Here is a 17,553-nt window from a genome sequence, read left to right as displayed (position 1 = left end):
TGGACACGAGCGATTTGACGCGATTTCCGTTTAAGTGCAGTTCCAGAAGGAGGTTGAGGCCCTTGAATGTCATCTCGTGAAGGGTTTCGATAGCGTTTTCGCTTAGGTCGAGAAACCTCAACTCGGGCAGCGAATGAAACGCTCCAGTTTCGATCTTTACCAGGCCATTTCTGGCCAGATCTAAAGAACGCAAAGAGACCAACTCGACAAAAACGTTCGGCTGTAACGACTTGATCCTATTAGAGGAGCAGTTGAGCAGAAGCGTTTTGTTTAGCCCTTTGAACATGTCTTGCTCTAATGACTCTAAGTCGTTGTGATGCAAATGCAATGATTCCAAATCCTGTAAGTGAATGAACACGCTTTTCTCCAAGTTTTTGAATCCATTACTGCTGAGATCTAAATGCTGAAGGCGCCGTGACGCGATGAACATCTCTTGGTCAATTGCAACTTTGGTGGCCGACAAATTCAGCGAACTCAATTGGGGAAGTGATGGCAGCTGTGGTAACAAAACATCATTATGACTGACGTTGAGAACGCGCAAACGAGTGGTTGATTCAAAAATCCTGAAGTCCAGCTTTCTCCTGGTGCAGTTCGTTAAGTATACCTCTCCGACGTAAGGAAGACTTCTAAACACACCTTCACTTAAATTCTCGAGTAGGTTGTGACTTAAATCCAGGGCATTCAACGCGGTCGCGTTTGGCACAAAACCAAAGTCAACGGTGATGATTTTATTAAATGCAAGATTCAACTTGTTCAAGTTCCTCGGATGCGACATGTTGATGACGGAAACGTGCTCTATCTTGTTGTAACTCAAGTCCACAGTCTGTAACCGCGAAATGATCGTCTTCAGGAAACCAATCTCGGTTATGTCATTGTGGCGTAGGTCCAAGTAGGAGAGGCCAACGAATTTGTCAAATGCATCCTCCGATATGTTCCTAATGTGACTGTTGACCATTGCCAGTACTTTAATTTCCAAATAATGCTTTCCCATATTTGCGAACATCTCCTTGTAAACGGAGAGCAGGTGCGAATCATTAGCCGTAAAGACCGGATAGGAGACCGGGAAAAAGCTATCCTGGGTTAGATCAGCCGGTGTGACCTTCACGCATACATACTGATTCACCCTTTTCTCGCCATAGTAAATCGATATGGTGTCAAAACGGATGTTACAAGATCCCGCTCGGGTTACATCGAAGACAGCGAACAGAACCAGAAGTAACCGCATTCTGACCTGTAAAACATATAATCAGCAAACTGCAAATTCAAAAATTCGTAGTTAATAGTTTTGGGACTGGATGACTGGTGATGGATTCCGAAAATTCCAGAAAAAATGGGAGCGGAACGTCACGTTTCCAAACTCTGCGGTTTTTTGAGGAAGAGTATTTACAAATCGGGAAGCAGGAACCAGCCAGCGGAAGTCGGATTCCAGACTTGCAATATAAAATCCAGATTCCAGTTTTAACGTTCCGGAATTTCGATGACACGATGCTAGTCAAACATTGAGTCGTGATTTATTAGAAGAGGCCACCTGATGCCTAACTCTGAAGAACAACATCACAACGTCACACGTCAAATGTGGGATAAGAGTAAAAATTTAAGATATTCGCATCCAATTGGCCAATTTGGAGTTGATCAGAAACCAGAAACCAAGGACCAAGACACAGTACTTACAGTACCAAGCTCAAGGAGAAGATCACGTAAAGGTACAGAAACCAAAGATCGAATATCAATCGCCTGGAACCAAGTATTGAAACCAATAATTCTAAGTAAGAGAAAGAGGGATCAATCCAGAATCAACAATCACGCATCGGAAATCCCAAATAGACCACTGCGAATATGGATCCAATGGCCAGAAAGTTACCGAAAGCAATCAGAGTTCAAACATCAGGAATGAAAATTAAATGATCAAGAATCGGTTTACTGAATCAGCACTGAAAAATTAGGAACCTACAGTTGCCAGTCAAGAATGAAATAATCTTGAATCGGAAATAGAGCCAGAATATTGATTGTCGGAGATGGAGCAGGAATCAAAAACCAAAATGATGTGACATGAATCAGTAAATAAGGACTCGAGGAAGCATTGTGAATAAAAATCGGGTGGCTAGGAATCAGAAATCAAGGGTGGAGGTCTGAAGAATGGAGAGTGGGCAATCAGGAGTGAAAAATCTGGAGAAGTGAACAGAGAACGGGCTTTCAAGGATCAAGTATCATAAACCACGTATTAGGGATATCACTACTACGACTTTAGGATCCGTAGTTAGTGTGCCCCCAAGACGAGACGAGACGAGACTTTCGAAGGTCTCCTCTCGCCCTGGTTCAGTCTCGTCTCGTCTAGTGTCGTTTGGTCTCTCGAGGTCCAAAAATTGTGTAAAGCATATAAAGGGCATCACGAAGGCATGACAAAAAATCCGATATAACTGAATACCGAACGATCCTCGAGGTCTTCGCACATACATCATTTTTACAACACACCAAGGGATTGATTCTGGCCCACCAGATCAGCATAGCTTGTAAAACAAATTTTTGAATCGGCATTTGTTTTACTTTTATTCGAGGTGCTTACATACAAAATTTCATGCAATTCGGTTCATAACTAGCGATGTTAAAAAACCGGATTGCACATGCGCAAAATAATTTTTTTTACCGACATCAGTTTTATTTATTTATTTAACCAGAAACCATACAGAATAAAAATTCCAATTACATGGCACTGGGGCTCTGAACAAATATTAGGACTAGGATCTAATTTTATTTATTATTGAATTTAGGGGATCGTGAAAAAAGTCGATATCATTAACTGAGGATAACTTATTTAAAGCGATCAAGATCTTAATAAGTGGGGAAGTTGTGTTGTTAACTACAAAAATAGTATTATTTTGCCTTAGCTTAACAAATGGTACCTTAAGCTTAATTTCTTGAAGTAATTCGGAAGAGTATAACAAGTTGTGTAAAATTTTGAAGACAAAAATTGTGGAGGCAATGTACCGTCGGGTTTCTAACCTCGTTATATCTAAGCCGAAAGTACTATTTAAGTAATTAAGCTGGGTACCGTAAGAGATCAAATGTGGATAATTTTGGGTTGACCTAAAAAACATTACTCGGATGAACTTTTTCTGCACTTTTTCGATCATGTCTGAGTATTTGAGAGTTTGAGGAGACCAGATACATGCAGCATACTCAAGCTTGGATCTAATAAACGCATTATATAAGGTTAGCATTGTCTGTATATTCGTGAAATTGAGTGTATGCCTGATAACGAAACCAAGAAGTTTGTAACACTCATTTGTTAGGTATTCAATGTGTAAGTTAAAGTTAAGGTTGGTATTGAAAAACACGCCCAGGTCCTTAACGGAGGTGACTCGTAGTAAGACCTTTCCATTCATCTTATAGTCAAAAAGTAAAGGATTTTTCGATCTAGTAAAAGTAAGGACTTTACACTTATTGATATTTAGTTTTAGTTTATTTTTGATACACCACTTAATTACTGAGTTAATGTCCTCTTGAATATTTAAACAGTCACTTGGGGATTGGACTTTATTAAAAAGTTTTAGGTCGTCCGCAAATAGTAGTGCTTTCGAGTTTTTTATCACTCGCGGTAAATCATTTATGTATAAGAGAAACAGAAAAGGACCAAGAAGTGTTCCCTGGGGAACGCCTGATGAGGGATAAAATTCGGCTGAATTCACACCATTGAATTTCACTCTTGTTTTACGGAGAGATAAATATGATTTTAAGAATTTGACGGTCGGATTACTTACGCAATTTAAAACAAGTTTACGGAGCAAGACTTGATGGGATACTGTATCAAATGCCTTCGCAAAATCTGTATAAACACAGTCAACCTGGGCTCTCTCATCCAAGGCTCCTGCTGAGAAATGCGTAAACTGCATTAAATTTGTAATCGTTGATCTGTTCCGCGTGAAACCGTGCTGTTGATCTGCAATTATACTGCTGAGATGGGAATAAAGTCTAGTATAGATCACTCTTTCGAAAATTTTCGCTATTGCTGGTATAATTGCAATTGGGCGATAATTCTCAACTAATTTTCGGCTTCCACTTTTGTGAATTGGTGTTATTCTGGTGCATTTCCAAGCTTCAGGGAATGTACATGTTTGCAAAGCTAAATTAAATAGATGTTGTAAGGGGGTTACCAATAAAGATGCACATCCTTTCACGATGTAGGGTGGGATTCCATCTTCGCCTATAGCCGACCTCGGTTTCAATTTTTTAATTGCTTCCAGTATCTCGGATTCATGTAACTGAGTCAAGTGCAATTTGGATAGCACCAGGTCCGATTCCACGTCATCTTCCGGTCATCGTTCCTCTCCATAGTGTAGACTGACTCGAAGAAGGATGCAAAGGCGTCCGCAATGCTTCTGGCGTCCGTTAACGAGGTGTCTTTGTACTCAAAAACTCCAGGTAGTTGACTATTCTTCCTCAACGACTTGATGTAGTTCCAGAATTTATTGGAATTCTTCCGCAGATCCATTTCAATTTGATTAATGTACCTCTTATGAGCAATGTGGATCATTCTTTTGAGTTCTTTTCTGGCTTCAATGAAGTCTTCCGATGGGCCCTGTAACCGAAACTTATTTTTCTGTTTGATTTTCTTAATAATGTCTATATTAAACCAGCTAGGATACTTATTGGCACTCCTAATTGTCACTTTGGGGACACATTCATCGAAAATGTTCATTACCGTTTGATTAAAGCTAGTTACTGCATCATCTACCGATTTGAAATTCTTCAGGATAAGAGACTCCTTCCAACTGATATCGCGAAAAAGGACGTACATTTTAAGAAAATCTGCTTTTTTGAAATTGAAGTTGGTTAATTTGGTAATTCGCTTAGCTGGTCTATGGACTTTGTAGACCATTTCTAGTGCAGGATGAAGTGGATTAATTTTATCCAGTGAGTCGACAGCAGATTTAATTTCCGCGTTTAAGTTAGTTAAAATTAGGTCAAGGGTTCTATTATTGCAGTTTTTAAGTTTAACCGTATTAATGAGTTTTAAGTTGTACATCGAAGCTATATTTTTAATTACTTTGCATTTAGCACTCGCGTTTTCGAAATTATACGTGGCGTCAACAATTTGTGGTAGGTTAAAATCGCCTGCTATTAACACTTCCGATGAATGCAACATGTTTTCAATTGTTTCTAAACTTTTGGTAAAACTCACGTACTTATCAATACCAGATTTCGGTTGAAAGTAGACAACACCAATAATGTATGAAGTATTATTAATTTTAAGTTTGACCCATATTTCATTTAAATCACTTTGAAATTCCAATTTTTCAGCATTCAAATCGGTCTTGACTGCGATTAAAACTCCGCCTCCCATGGTACACTTCATTTCTTCGTAATTACGGTCATTGCGAAAGACCGCATATTGATTGTTGAAATACTCAGCGTCATGAAAATTTTCCGTTAACCAGGTCTCAGTCAGTAGAATAATGTCGTAATTTGTAATTGCCAATTTATTTTTGAAAGATTGCGCTTTCGTTCGCATTCCACTTACGTTCTGATAATAGATTGAGAGCGTTGATCCGTACCTATTTCCTTGGTTGATTAGTGTTGGGGATGGCCTAAAAAATCAATTCTGCTTCTTTCTTGATCGAGTCGTTTTTTGTAGACTGGGCAATCAACACTCCAGGCCGGGTGCTGTACATCCAGTTTCATTTTTAGTTTCTCAACGGCGTTGGCACAGTTACTGCATTTGATTTCCGCGTCCGAAGCTTTACAGCTCGCTAGGTCATGGGCTCCCGCACATTTGGGGCAGGTAGTAGTTTTGCTACAGTCAGTTGCCTTATGTCCGAACCCATTGCATTTGTAGCATCTTCTAGTTGTCACAGCATCATAAATTCTGCAACGGTCCCATCCTATGTTAAGCTTTTGTTCACTTAGAATTTTCCGGTAACTATTACCGTCAACCTCAGCGTAAGCCAAATACCTGTTAGGATTTCTTTTATCTTCCGTTATGTGTACGACGTTTATGTACGCGGCTTCGTCGAGGAATTGATTCTGCGCGAGAATCATTTCCTTCATTTGGGTACTCCCGATCTTGTCATTGAGGCCTACGATTTTAATCTTCGGCATCTTCTGTTTTGGTAAGGAAAGAATGTAGTCGGATCCCAGTTTCGTTTCGGCTTCCTCCTTAAGTTTGGCTGCAGCTTCTTTATTTTTACATTCAACAACAATGGTTCCTCTACGTAGAGTTTTCATTCCGGTAACTTCTCGGGTAATTGGATCCGATATTTTCTTTGAGGGTGGTGAAGGTTTGCTTGGAGGGTTGGTTCGCGTCCTTGGGCTTAACAATGATAACTGGGTCATAGGTTTTCTGTTTCAACTTGTCCGCATAAGTAAGCTTCACTTCAGATTGAGTTTGGAGAACTTGCGCTAGATCCTTGCTGATGCTGACATTTTGGGTATTTACCTGGTCTAAAGTATCCTTTAATAGCTTCTCGTGGTTCATCAGTTTCTCGTGCTGACTTTCCATAACTCTATCACAGTTCATCGTCACTTTGTTGATGTTAGTCAAGATATTCCTGAGGCTGTGTGATTCGTGGATAGCGCAGGGGTCACAGAACCAATTAAAGTTCTTTTTTGAGTTAATAAATTTAACTTCATCGTCACTGACTTTAACGCACTTCGTGTGAAAGTAAGTTTGGCACCAACTAGCACAAAGAATAACTTTATCTGTACGATTAAGATCCACCCGACAAACACCACAGATTGCAGTTGGCATTGCGCCGGCAAGTAAGGGTGGTACTCACCCTCACGATTTGGTTTATATTAACAAATTAGTTCTATTCTTAATTGACACTTATAATCGCGATCGACCACTCGTTACGACGGCGCGCACTCGAATTTTACTTTTATTTGAGGTGCCTACGTACAAAATTTCATTTAAATATCTTAACAGATAACAAATTGGGATTGCGCAAATACAAAAGTTGGTTTACGCATGGGCAATTTTTTTTAATTCATCTGCATAGTTACCTGAGGTTTAAGGAATATTTACTAACACAGAAAATCGGACATTTATTATGTTGTTTGTAACAAGAATTATAAAAGAAACCCTTTTTTGGAGGTTTGGCCAGTTTTTGGGCTGTAACTTTTTGACCCGTTAGTCCACGTAGCCACAAAACAATAGCGACTTTTCTTACATCCTAAAGAACAAATGTGTCAATTTTCAATCGGACGTTTCTACACAATGTTATCGTGCACACGGACAGACAGACGGACATACAGACGGCCAGACAGACGCATAGACAGACGGACAGACAGACAGCAATACAAAATTATAAACGATCTCGAGGACCGTTAATAATAATGACCTTTCTTATCTATCTGCTATTCACGAAACATAATTATTCGTATTTTAAGGATTTTCTTTACCATTCTGCAGTTAAAAATATTATATTTCATAAGATGTATCTGGTAATGTAACTAAGTAGGAAAGTCTCACTGAATTCTTTGTTACTTAAATACTTAAAGATAATCTGTCCAAGTTATTTTGTAAAATCTTACTTTTATGGCCTTCACTACGCGGTAAATGTGTAAGTACATATCTACAGTAACTGTATTTGAATATGTCATATGTCCACAATATACATTTTACCTTAAGCAGTACCTTTACTCACAGAATTTCGCAAGAACACAAAAAGTGTACACTAATACTAAAGTACCTATATTATTTTAGCCCCAATATGGCGACCAGAACGAACTACCAATCAAAAACGAGATCCCCGGTTGTATCCGCTGTTCTAAATTGAGTCACTGTACCTACACCTGGAAACGATTAGATTCAATGTCATAAATTTGTGAAAATACAATGAGAGAATTAAGGGCTTTTAATATAAAAGAATCCGCGAGATCCTAAAAATCTTCTGTACCTACTGCACCCAATGTAAATATCCATAAGAGCGCCCGCTATAAAAACTCAAGTTATTTGAAAAAAAATTTTTTTGGGAACTAAGTATTTTTTAAATTTAGACCTTTATCTACAAAATGTTCGGACTATTTTTTTTTTAATTTTATAGCAACTGAATACAGATTGTTTAAAGCTTTGAATATAGTGTATTTTATAATCAAAGGTTTAAAGATTAGATGTTTTGCACCGATTATTACGCTAATCTGTTTTATTTTGTTACTCTCCATCAAGACGATTTATGGTAAAAGTAAACCGACAGTTTCTTCTAAACATTACCCCAACAAAATGAAATCACATTTTTTGTAAATAAAGTCTGTATCTTGGCGGGCGGTAAACAAACAATTTGAGTTAGCAAGTGGCGCCGCTGCACCGTGTCGGCGGGAACTAAGGATCAAGACAGGAGTTGACAAAGCAAGAATATCATCTTGTCTCTTGCAACTATAATCATCTATTCACTATAATGTAAAATTATAACCAAATCTTGTTTTTCCCGCATAGACAATTTCCGTTATTTGAGTAAGCAAATAAAATAAAGCTGTGGAAGGCTTTCTGGATTTAAGAAAAACTACAGTTGTATAAGACCTATGGTAATTAAGTCCTTAATAAGTAAGGTGAGGGACGGTTTATGTAAACAATTGGAATTCGTGCTACTTCAATGGATTACTCTTGATTAAATTAAAAAAAAAACAGTACACATAATTTCTAAAAAAAAAACTTCGAGACGAGATGAGACGAGACTTAACATTGGTCTCGGCGGCATCACTATCCGTAGGCATAAATAAAGTGGCAAAAACCAGTATGGACCAAGGGTAGTCAGCTGAGATCCAATGTTCAGAAATAAATAGTACTAGTAAATAGAGCTCGGGAAGCTCGAATATGGAATTGGACATTCGGAAACAAAGACCGAAGAACAAATAACCGAGGAGCTGAGGTATCAGAAAGAAAAAGCATTAGGAATCAATAATCAAGGGTAAGCCATGCAATTCCAGAACTAAGGACTGAAAAGGAAGCTTTAGAGAAGTTCTGAGATCGATATTCAAGAAGGAAAGAAATCAGAAATACAGAATTACCTATTCTCTACAATGAATTTCTTCCCCCCCCCCCCCCCACACCATTCGAATAATTATGCTGTAAGAGTACTAAACATTTGTGAGGCATGTAGAAACGGGGGGTTTGGAGGGTATGGAGTGTACGAAGATGTTAGCAGTTGTAGATAACTGAAGAATTATGCTGTAAGAGTACTAAACATTTGTGAGGCATGTAGAAACGGAGGGTCTGGGAGGGTATGGAATACCCCTCAGTGTATGCAGGTGCTGTCGGTTGTAGGAGTGTGAAGGCTCTTTCATGCAGAACCAAAAATCACCAGTGAACTTCAAAAATAGAGAAGAGAAAAAGAGAAAATCAAGATTTGATTTTCCAAATTCAAGAATCAAGGACAGCAAATCAATAATAATCGAAACAAGAACTGAAGATTAGATATCCAGACCCGATAAAATCAAAAGTCAACAACAGGGTCAACAACTCATGCTATCAATGATAACCTTGAAAAACTGTCATTTACTATACCAATGTATTCTACCAGGCATTTAGACACCTTCACTTATCCTACTCCAAAATCAAATCTTCTTCGTAGAACTCCATCTTTAATAATGGCATGTAATTATAATATGTATTGTCAGAACTGTGACATTAATTATAATTCTTTATCGAATGTTTTAAGTTCTATTTTTAATTAACAGAGTTTTGTAATTATTATTTTGCCTTCGTTTATAGAATTGCTTTGCAACATTAAGTGTACCATTATATACACATACCCTTTTCTGTTATCGTTTGTTTACTTTTCTTACTAATTTGTAACAATTATATTCCATTTATCTTTTTTTTTATTTTACTTTTTTTATAATAATTTATTAATAATGTATGTATACTCTTCTATATTTACTTTTATAATTGTTCATTTATGGATTACTAAGTCTGTTGAACAATAAACATTACTGAATTACTGAATAAAATATGGAGAATCTAGATTAGGAAAGTAGCTAAGCTAGGCTGGGGGGGGGGGGGTATTGGTACCATACCCCCCTAACCTCCCAGTGATACGATCACTCTTGAAACTTTCAGACATAAAGAGTCTTTCGAAATATTATGGTGTAAGTGCCTATGGTACTTTTTCGAAAAATGATGATGTAAGTACTAAGAGAACTAAACAATTTTGTGATGCATGTAGAACCGGAGAGTCTGGGGGTATTCTATCCCTCAGCGTACGAAGGTTTTGTCAGTTGTATGTAGTTAAAGATTGGCTTTTTCATTTTTCTGGGGGGGTATTGTCCTGGGGGGGGGGGGTATTCTATACCCCCCAGACCTGCCGGTGGTACGTTCACTCTCAAAACGTTCAAGTCTTATAAGTCTTGCGAAGGCTGTTCCGTCCAGGAAAAAATTAGTTACCGAAAACTCGTTGCTCAAATTTATTGATTCAAGAGAGTCAAGAATCTGCAACTCAAAGTCAGGAGGCAACGAACAGAAATGTGAAGTAAAGACAAGGAAGGTCAAGAATTGTGGTTACCCAATACTGGATTCCATATTCAACACTCGATCGCGCGTAAATAGGGGCTGATAATAATCAATATTCGAAAATTTAGCATCTGGAAATTAAAAACTAGAGTCAATGATAGGGTGTAGTATAAGATACATAAACCGATGATCAGGCTTTAGGGATGAACTCCGCATTATGTACCTATTACATTCAAAAATAATCTGTAATCCAGTAATGATTTAGGGACTAAAAATCACCATAAACTTCAAAAATAAAGAACACGCAAGAATTAATGTTTGAGAAAATAGCATATCAGGGAATCAATAACAAGACACTTATAGGACTCAAGACCTTGGATTTTTATTTTTTATTTATTTATTTGTTTATTAACCAGACACCATACAGAATAAAAATTCCAATTACATGGCACTGGGGCTCTGAACAAACATTAGGATCTAATTTGATTTATTATTGCATTTAGAGGATCGCGAAAAAAGTCGATATCATTCACTGAGAACAATTCTTGTTAATCTTGTTATCAATGATCAAAAATGGAGAATCTAGATGAGGAAAATGGCAACGCCTGCCGTATAGAAAGAACAATTGAGCATTAAGAATCAACAAATGACTATTTTTAAGAATCACAGTCATGGATTTAAAATATGAAATAGAACATCAATCACTAGAATCCAGGGACCAAGGATTAACATCAGGAAATCACAATAACAAAGCATTATTGAGAACTTGAAAGTCAAAAAACGAGAATTGCTCACAGATACTCGAGATTGGGGTTTCATAATTCCAAGATCAGAGTTTGAAATAAGAATTCGAGAAGCCAAGTTCCAGGATTTTCAGGTCGCTTCTCAAATCGATCATTCTGGAGCAGTGGTCCGAGACACTGGATATGAAAGCATAATTTCAAGGTGCGCAGTACGATATACCAAATTTGAGGTTCGACCTTAAGACCACCAGACTTCATATTCAAAATTTCAGCTTTGTCCGCACTTCTTTGGATTTTTGCATCGGAGAAATTTAAAGCCTAAACTACAGATTCAAGCAACTCTGGGAGATGGCCCACTGACAACAGATAAAGCGTGCCGTTTAAGTTAATAAACTGATAAAGTGCTTTTACTTTGAGTCATGGATTAGCACAGAAACTCCCTACGAGCAAAAAGGGCAAAAACTAAATAAAGCAAAGTAGTACGTTTCGCTACTTACCAATGAGTAGTACAAAACCAGCACTTCCGCAAGGTGCTTCACAATGTGGAATGATTGAATGCGCCATGCTATCTAAATCAGACACCACTACTGATAAAAGAGACTTCCTGTGTGCAAACATTACCGTTTTACGTTAAACTAGGTTACATTGATGTGACTCCCGTTTCCCATTCAGTGTTCCGCTAAAAACCCCACAAATTGCTAGGGAGTTTTCTTTTTCGAATTAAAAAAAATCGGGTGAATGCGAGTAGTAGTCGAAAATGTGCAGAAATATAAAATCTTGGTTCTGAGATCTGAGTGAATTCCAAACTTCAGAAATCACCGCCACTTTAAACAATATACAAAGAGGTGATTATCAATGCATTTTCCAACTACATCGCTACCACTTTTCCTCATTGTGTAACGTACATCTTCAGTTTTCAAAGTGTATAACTCCTATAATTTTGAAATCGTGCCTTTAACAACCCTTCAAAGTTGAAATGCGAGCTTATGACTGTCCTCTACCTCCTCCAAAAGAATAGTTAAAAATATTTAGGAGCGACTAGGGTCCTCTTATGGGATTCCAATAACTACTAAGGGCTTTATCGAGGCTTGTAAAGTAAAATGCATTCAATTAAATTGTTCAAGGCCCTGTCCCAGATTCATTAATACCACAAATTTTAAAAAAATTCAAAACCTCCGGCCTCCCTCCCCTCCTCGGAATTTCACAATCAAAGGTTCCTTCCAAAACTCGTGGTATATGTGCTGAGTGCCAAACATATTGGGGAAAAATATACGGCCGAACTCAAAGTGTACGAAGGTCTTATGTTAGTTGTAGGTAAATGAAGATTGGCTATTCCTTTTTCCAGAGGTGTACGTTCAGCCGCAAAACTTTTACCCCTTAGGACTCTTTCGAAAAGTGATGGTGTAAGCTTTAAGGGCACTTTTGTGAAAGACTGTACCCCCCAGGAAATAGAAAAAGCCAATTATCATTTACCTACAGCTGGCATAAGGCATTCAGTCACTGGTGTGTATTCCATACCACCCAGACACCCCCTCACTTATACGGTCACCGTCAGATATTTTTTCAAAAAATTATGGTATAGGTACTAACGGCACAAAACATTTTGGGGAAGAATGTAGACCTGTGATACCCCCCAGGAAATGGAAAGAACCAATAATTATTTTTCTACAACTGGCTTAAGACTTACGTACACTGGGGGTACTGCGGGAGGGTAACTTATCTCACAGACCCCCGGAGATAGGTTTACCCTAAACACGTCATGAAGACTCTTTTGAAAAGTCATGGTGTAAGGTTTAAGGGTACTAAACGTTTTGGGGAAGAATGTACAACTGGGGGCCTGGGGAGTATGAAATACCCGCCAGAAAATGGTAAGAACCAATCGTCATTTTCCTACATACAACTGTCATAAGACTTTCGTACACTGGGGGAGGGGGGTATTACTGGGGGGCATTCGATACCCCCAGACCTCCCGGTGATACGTTCACTTTCAACACGTCATCCCTTAAGGCTCTTTTGGAAAATCATGGTGTAAGTTCTAAGGGTACTAGACATTTTGAGGAAGAATGTAAGGGTACTAAACATTTTGGAGAAGAACGTACAACTGAAGGGCCTGGGGAATATGGAATACCCACCAGGAAATGGAAAGAACCAATCATCGTTTTCATACAACTGGCATAAGACTGTCGTACACTCGGAGTGGGGGGCAACGGGGGCGTACTCCATACCCCCCAGGCCCACCGGTGATACGTTCACCATCAAGATTTCAGCCCGTACGACTTTCGAAAAATCATGGTGTAACTTCTAAGGTCGCTAAACATTTTATAACCCGAAGGTCTGGGAGGTATGGAATGCCCCCCAGGAGATCGAGAGAACCAATCATCACATACCTACAACTGGCATAAGACTTTCCTACACGGGGAGTATTACTGGAGGTATTCCTTACCCCCAAACCTCCCGTTCACCTGCACCCGCAACACCTCAGCAATCATCAATTAGAACTCTTTCGAAAAATAATGGTGTAAATTCGAAGGTCACTAATCATTTTGGGGAAGAATGTACTACTGGGGAATCTGAGGGTATGGCATACCTCCCAGGGAGTGGAAAAAACCAATCATCATTTACCTCCAACTGACATATAACTTTCCTAACACTTTGGAGAAGAATGTACTATCGGGGAATCTGGGGGTATGGAGTATCCCCCAGAGAATGGAAAGAACCCATCATCATTTACCTACCAAGTGGCATATGACTTTCGTACACTGGTGGGTATTCTTTATTCTGCAAACCCTCCGGTGATACGTTCACCTTCACTCTTAACACCTCAGCAATCAGCAATTAGGATTTTTTCGAAAAATCATGGTGTAAATTTTACTGGGCACTAATCATTTTGAGAAAGAATATACAACCGGGTGGTCTGGAAAGGACCAATCATTTACCTAAAACTGGCATAATACTTTTATACACTGGGGGTATTACTGAGGAATATTCCAAACCCTCAGACCGCCTGGTGATACGTTCACCCTCAACACTTCAGCCCTTATGACTATCATGGTGTAAATTTGAAGGGCACTAAACATTTTAGGAAAGAATGTACAACCGGGGGGTCTGGTCTGGGGGGTATGGGATAAAACGATGATAAAATCATAGACTAAGTTCTAATGGCACTAAACAATTTGGGGAAGAATTTACAACCGCGGGGTCTTCCAAACCCCCCCAGGAAGTGAAAAAGATCAATCATCATTTACATTTACCTACAAATGGCACGAGACTTTCGTACACTGCTACTTTGGTGGGCATTTCATATCATTTCAATGTATTTAATGGGCGATTTAATAAATCATTAAAGGGTTTCAAGGGTCTCCTAGTGCACTTAAGATCCTTTAATATAATTGATATGTCGGCAACAGCGTCCAAACACTGCATAAAGCCCCTAAGAGAGCCTTCATTAGCTTGCAAAAATTTGTAAGGGCCTTCAAGAGAAATGTCCCCAAGTGTTTTTAGGGGTTGTTCATAGTCCTCAGGAGTCTTTAATGATATTTAATAATGATCGTTAAAGAAACTTGATATCAAAAGTATTGAAAAGCCCTTAAATTCATTCAGAAGTCTCAAATTGCATTTGAGGGTCTTTAAAAGACTCTTCAAAAAGACTTTAAGAACCTTTAATAGGCTTTAGAAGTCTCAACTTTCTCCAAGAGATTCCCTGGGTTTTCTAGCAACTTTGCTGTCTTCGACAGTCCTCAATGCCCTTTAAAACTCCTTAATATGGCTTGAAGGGTGCGTAAGAGAGAAATTTGCTGTAACTTCACAAACTTCTTCATAGTGTTTCTGAGGATCAGATCTCCGAGAGCCCCAAAAAGGCTCTAAAGTTCTTGCAGAAGCTTTTTTAAAGTTATTGTGATTCTCTTCACTTCTGATTGCCGAAACTTTTGAGTCATTTTTAACCTTGCAGGCTTTTTAAGGTCCATTAAGATCCTTGTCAGCATTTTGGAATCTTTAACATCCGGACATTGCATTTACCTTTGGCAGTCAGTGCAAATAATATATTTCCATGTGTCGCCCAGAGGGCATTGGGAATTTTTAAAGATGTTTTGAGAGGGCTTTAGAGCCCCGAACAATCTTGAAAGGATTCCAAAGGTCTCAAGAGGTATTTGCAGCTATTCCACAAGCATCTACATTCCTTGAAGTACTATTTACCTCTCCTTTAGGAATTTTTGTGAGTACTTGAGAAAGCGCAAGGAAAAACTCGAAACCTATGTAAACATGTGACGAAAGACCTCTTTGCAACAACCACCCTTCCAAGTAGACCACAGTGGTGTTTTTTGGGGTGGTGATAATGAAACCTCCCCATATGGGCTAGATCAGCCAGAATTGTTTACGCTATATATTTGTACATTGATTTAAATATTACAAAAACACATATTAATTATATCCATCACATCATAACAACAAACATCATGGAAAACAAACAACGATGTCTTAAATAAATAGAGAACATTTGAAACAAACAACAACAATAAGAACAATCTACTGCAAATACAAGACACAGCATTTCATTATTGCGTTATAATGATTGTGATTATCACAGAAAGTTGATAACGAAAGAATTTCACGCAAATTTTTTTCTCACTTCAAAAGAAAACCCACGCGATTATTAATAACATTTGATTAGGCCACTTTGACGAAAACAGCTCCATCTCGCAACCTCGCAGCCTCGATGGATCGGGAGGGTAAATAAGAGATGTGTTCGTTACAAAACTTCACAAGATGCCTTAATATTAGTGTAACAATTTTCTTAAATCCTCAATTTAGAAAATAGAGAGTGTGAAATTTCAACTGTGATACGATCGTTATCGTCTTCCAAATTCCAGTACTGGAATATCGAAGCTTGCAAGGGCGGATTTCACCCCAATAAACTGTCGCTAAGTAAATGCCAATTTTGTTGAAAACACCACAGGGATTCGGAATTAGGACTAAGACTTAGGACACTGAATTTTTCTGAACTTACCCCTTTAAACGGGTGATAAGTAGGTACATTCCAATTTTGACAGGAATCAAAACTTGGACTATGTTTTGTGAGAGAGGCCGATGAATTTGTTTATTTTCAAGAGCGCTCCTTAAATGACCGCAAGGTAACCGGTAGTAATGGAAAAAACTCATAAATCTGAAGTTTCCGGAGCTCACAGTAAATCCTCAACAACATATTATGGGGTATGGGGTCAAGGATGAAATTTTGTTGCTTAGATACCCATTACACCATTGCTCACTATGATACCTTGAGGAAACTGAACAATGAGACACAGCTAATAGGAGATGGTATTACCAACTAACGCATGGTTTCGCTCTAGATTTGCCTTGCAAAGGTAGGAGATTAAGCTCAGATGGGATTTGTCCTTCCCAATTGATATATGCGGATAAAGTTATGGATTCACTACTTTGGACCCGATCTCATGTACCTATAAGTGAAAAAGGCTCAGAATATTTTTGGGAAGAATATAGAACCGGGGGCCTGGGGGGTATGGATCTATCTTCATTTACATATAATTGCCATAAGACTTCTACGTTTCTCTCAAAAAGTTCAGGACAGGACTTTTTCGAACAATGGTGGTATAAGTGCGAAAGGCACAAAAAATGGTGTAAACATTTTAAGGAAAATGTAGAACCGGGGGGCCTCCCAGGCTATGCTCCCCAGGAAAAACAGACCAATAATAAACAACAAGAATAGTAGGAGGCGATAGTTGTAAAGCCCTTAGCCCCCTTTCAAAAAATGGTGGTGTAAGTATTAAGGGTATGGAATAACCCCCAGCACCAGGAAAAATATCTTACCCCCCCCCCCCCCGTTTATTTACCATCAAAACGTTCTGTTCTTAGGGTTTTTCGAAAAATGGTGGTATACAAGTGAAGAGCACTAAACGTTTTGGGGAATAATGTAGAACACAGGAAAAAGGAAGTGCCTATCTTCTTTTACATACAACTGGAAAAAGACCTTCCATGCCCACAGACTCCCCGGTGATACGTTCGTCCCAAAAAACGTTCAGCCCTAAGACCCTTTCGAGAAATTATGATGTAAGACGTGAGGGTACTAATCATCAAGACATATCCTATCTCGGTTTCCTCAATTTCAACATAGATCAATGATAAGCGAGCAGAACAGTTCGAGGCGATAGTCGTGAAGTCCAACAGGAATCAAAATATCATACACTGGGTATATTCCATAGCACCAAGGCTCCCGTCAAAGAGTTTTAGTTTTAGGACTTTTTTGAAAAATAGTGGTATAAGTGCGAAAGACACAGAACATTTTGGGGAAGAATTTAGAACTGGGATGTCCCAGGCGTTGCCTCCAAGGAAACAGAAAGCGTCTATTTTCAT

At 38.6% G+C, this 17,553-nt stretch overlaps 2 protein-coding genes across 2 annotated transcripts in view; both read right to left on the bottom strand.

Moving 5' to 3' along the window:
* The window catches only part of LOC116180095, a 21,298-nt gene extending 4,281 nt beyond the window's left edge, over positions 1-17,017 (bottom strand). The window contains exons 1-2 of the mRNA XM_031499928.1: positions 11,685-17,017; positions 6-1,231 (exon numbers count right to left, since the gene is read on the bottom strand). Coding sequence (XP_031355788.1) covers positions 6-1,225 — 1,220 coding nt within the window. The 5' untranslated portion in view covers positions 1,226-1,231; positions 11,685-17,017. The remainder of the gene's footprint in view (positions 1-5; positions 1,232-11,684) is intronic.
* Positions 5,569-6,514, bottom strand: LOC116180094. Its single transcript, XM_031499927.1, has 2 exons — positions 6,348-6,514; positions 5,569-6,301 (listed from the first exon to the last, which is right to left on the bottom strand). The coding sequence occupies exons 1-2, from the start codon at positions 6,512-6,514 to the stop codon at positions 5,569-5,571; spliced, it is 900 nt and encodes a 299-aa protein (XP_031355787.1).
* Positions 17,018-17,553: the final 536 nt, after the last annotated feature.

The sequence above is a fragment of the Photinus pyralis genome, unplaced genomic scaffold, assembly GCF_008802855.1.
Source record: "Photinus pyralis isolate 1611_PpyrPB1 unplaced genomic scaffold, Ppyr1.3 Ppyr1.4_LG9, whole genome shotgun sequence".
Classification (NCBI taxonomy): Eukaryota; Metazoa; Arthropoda; class Insecta; order Coleoptera; family Lampyridae; genus Photinus; species Photinus pyralis.
The sequence above is the reverse complement of the archived record's forward strand: the minus strand, read 5'-3'. Positions and strand labels throughout refer to the sequence as shown.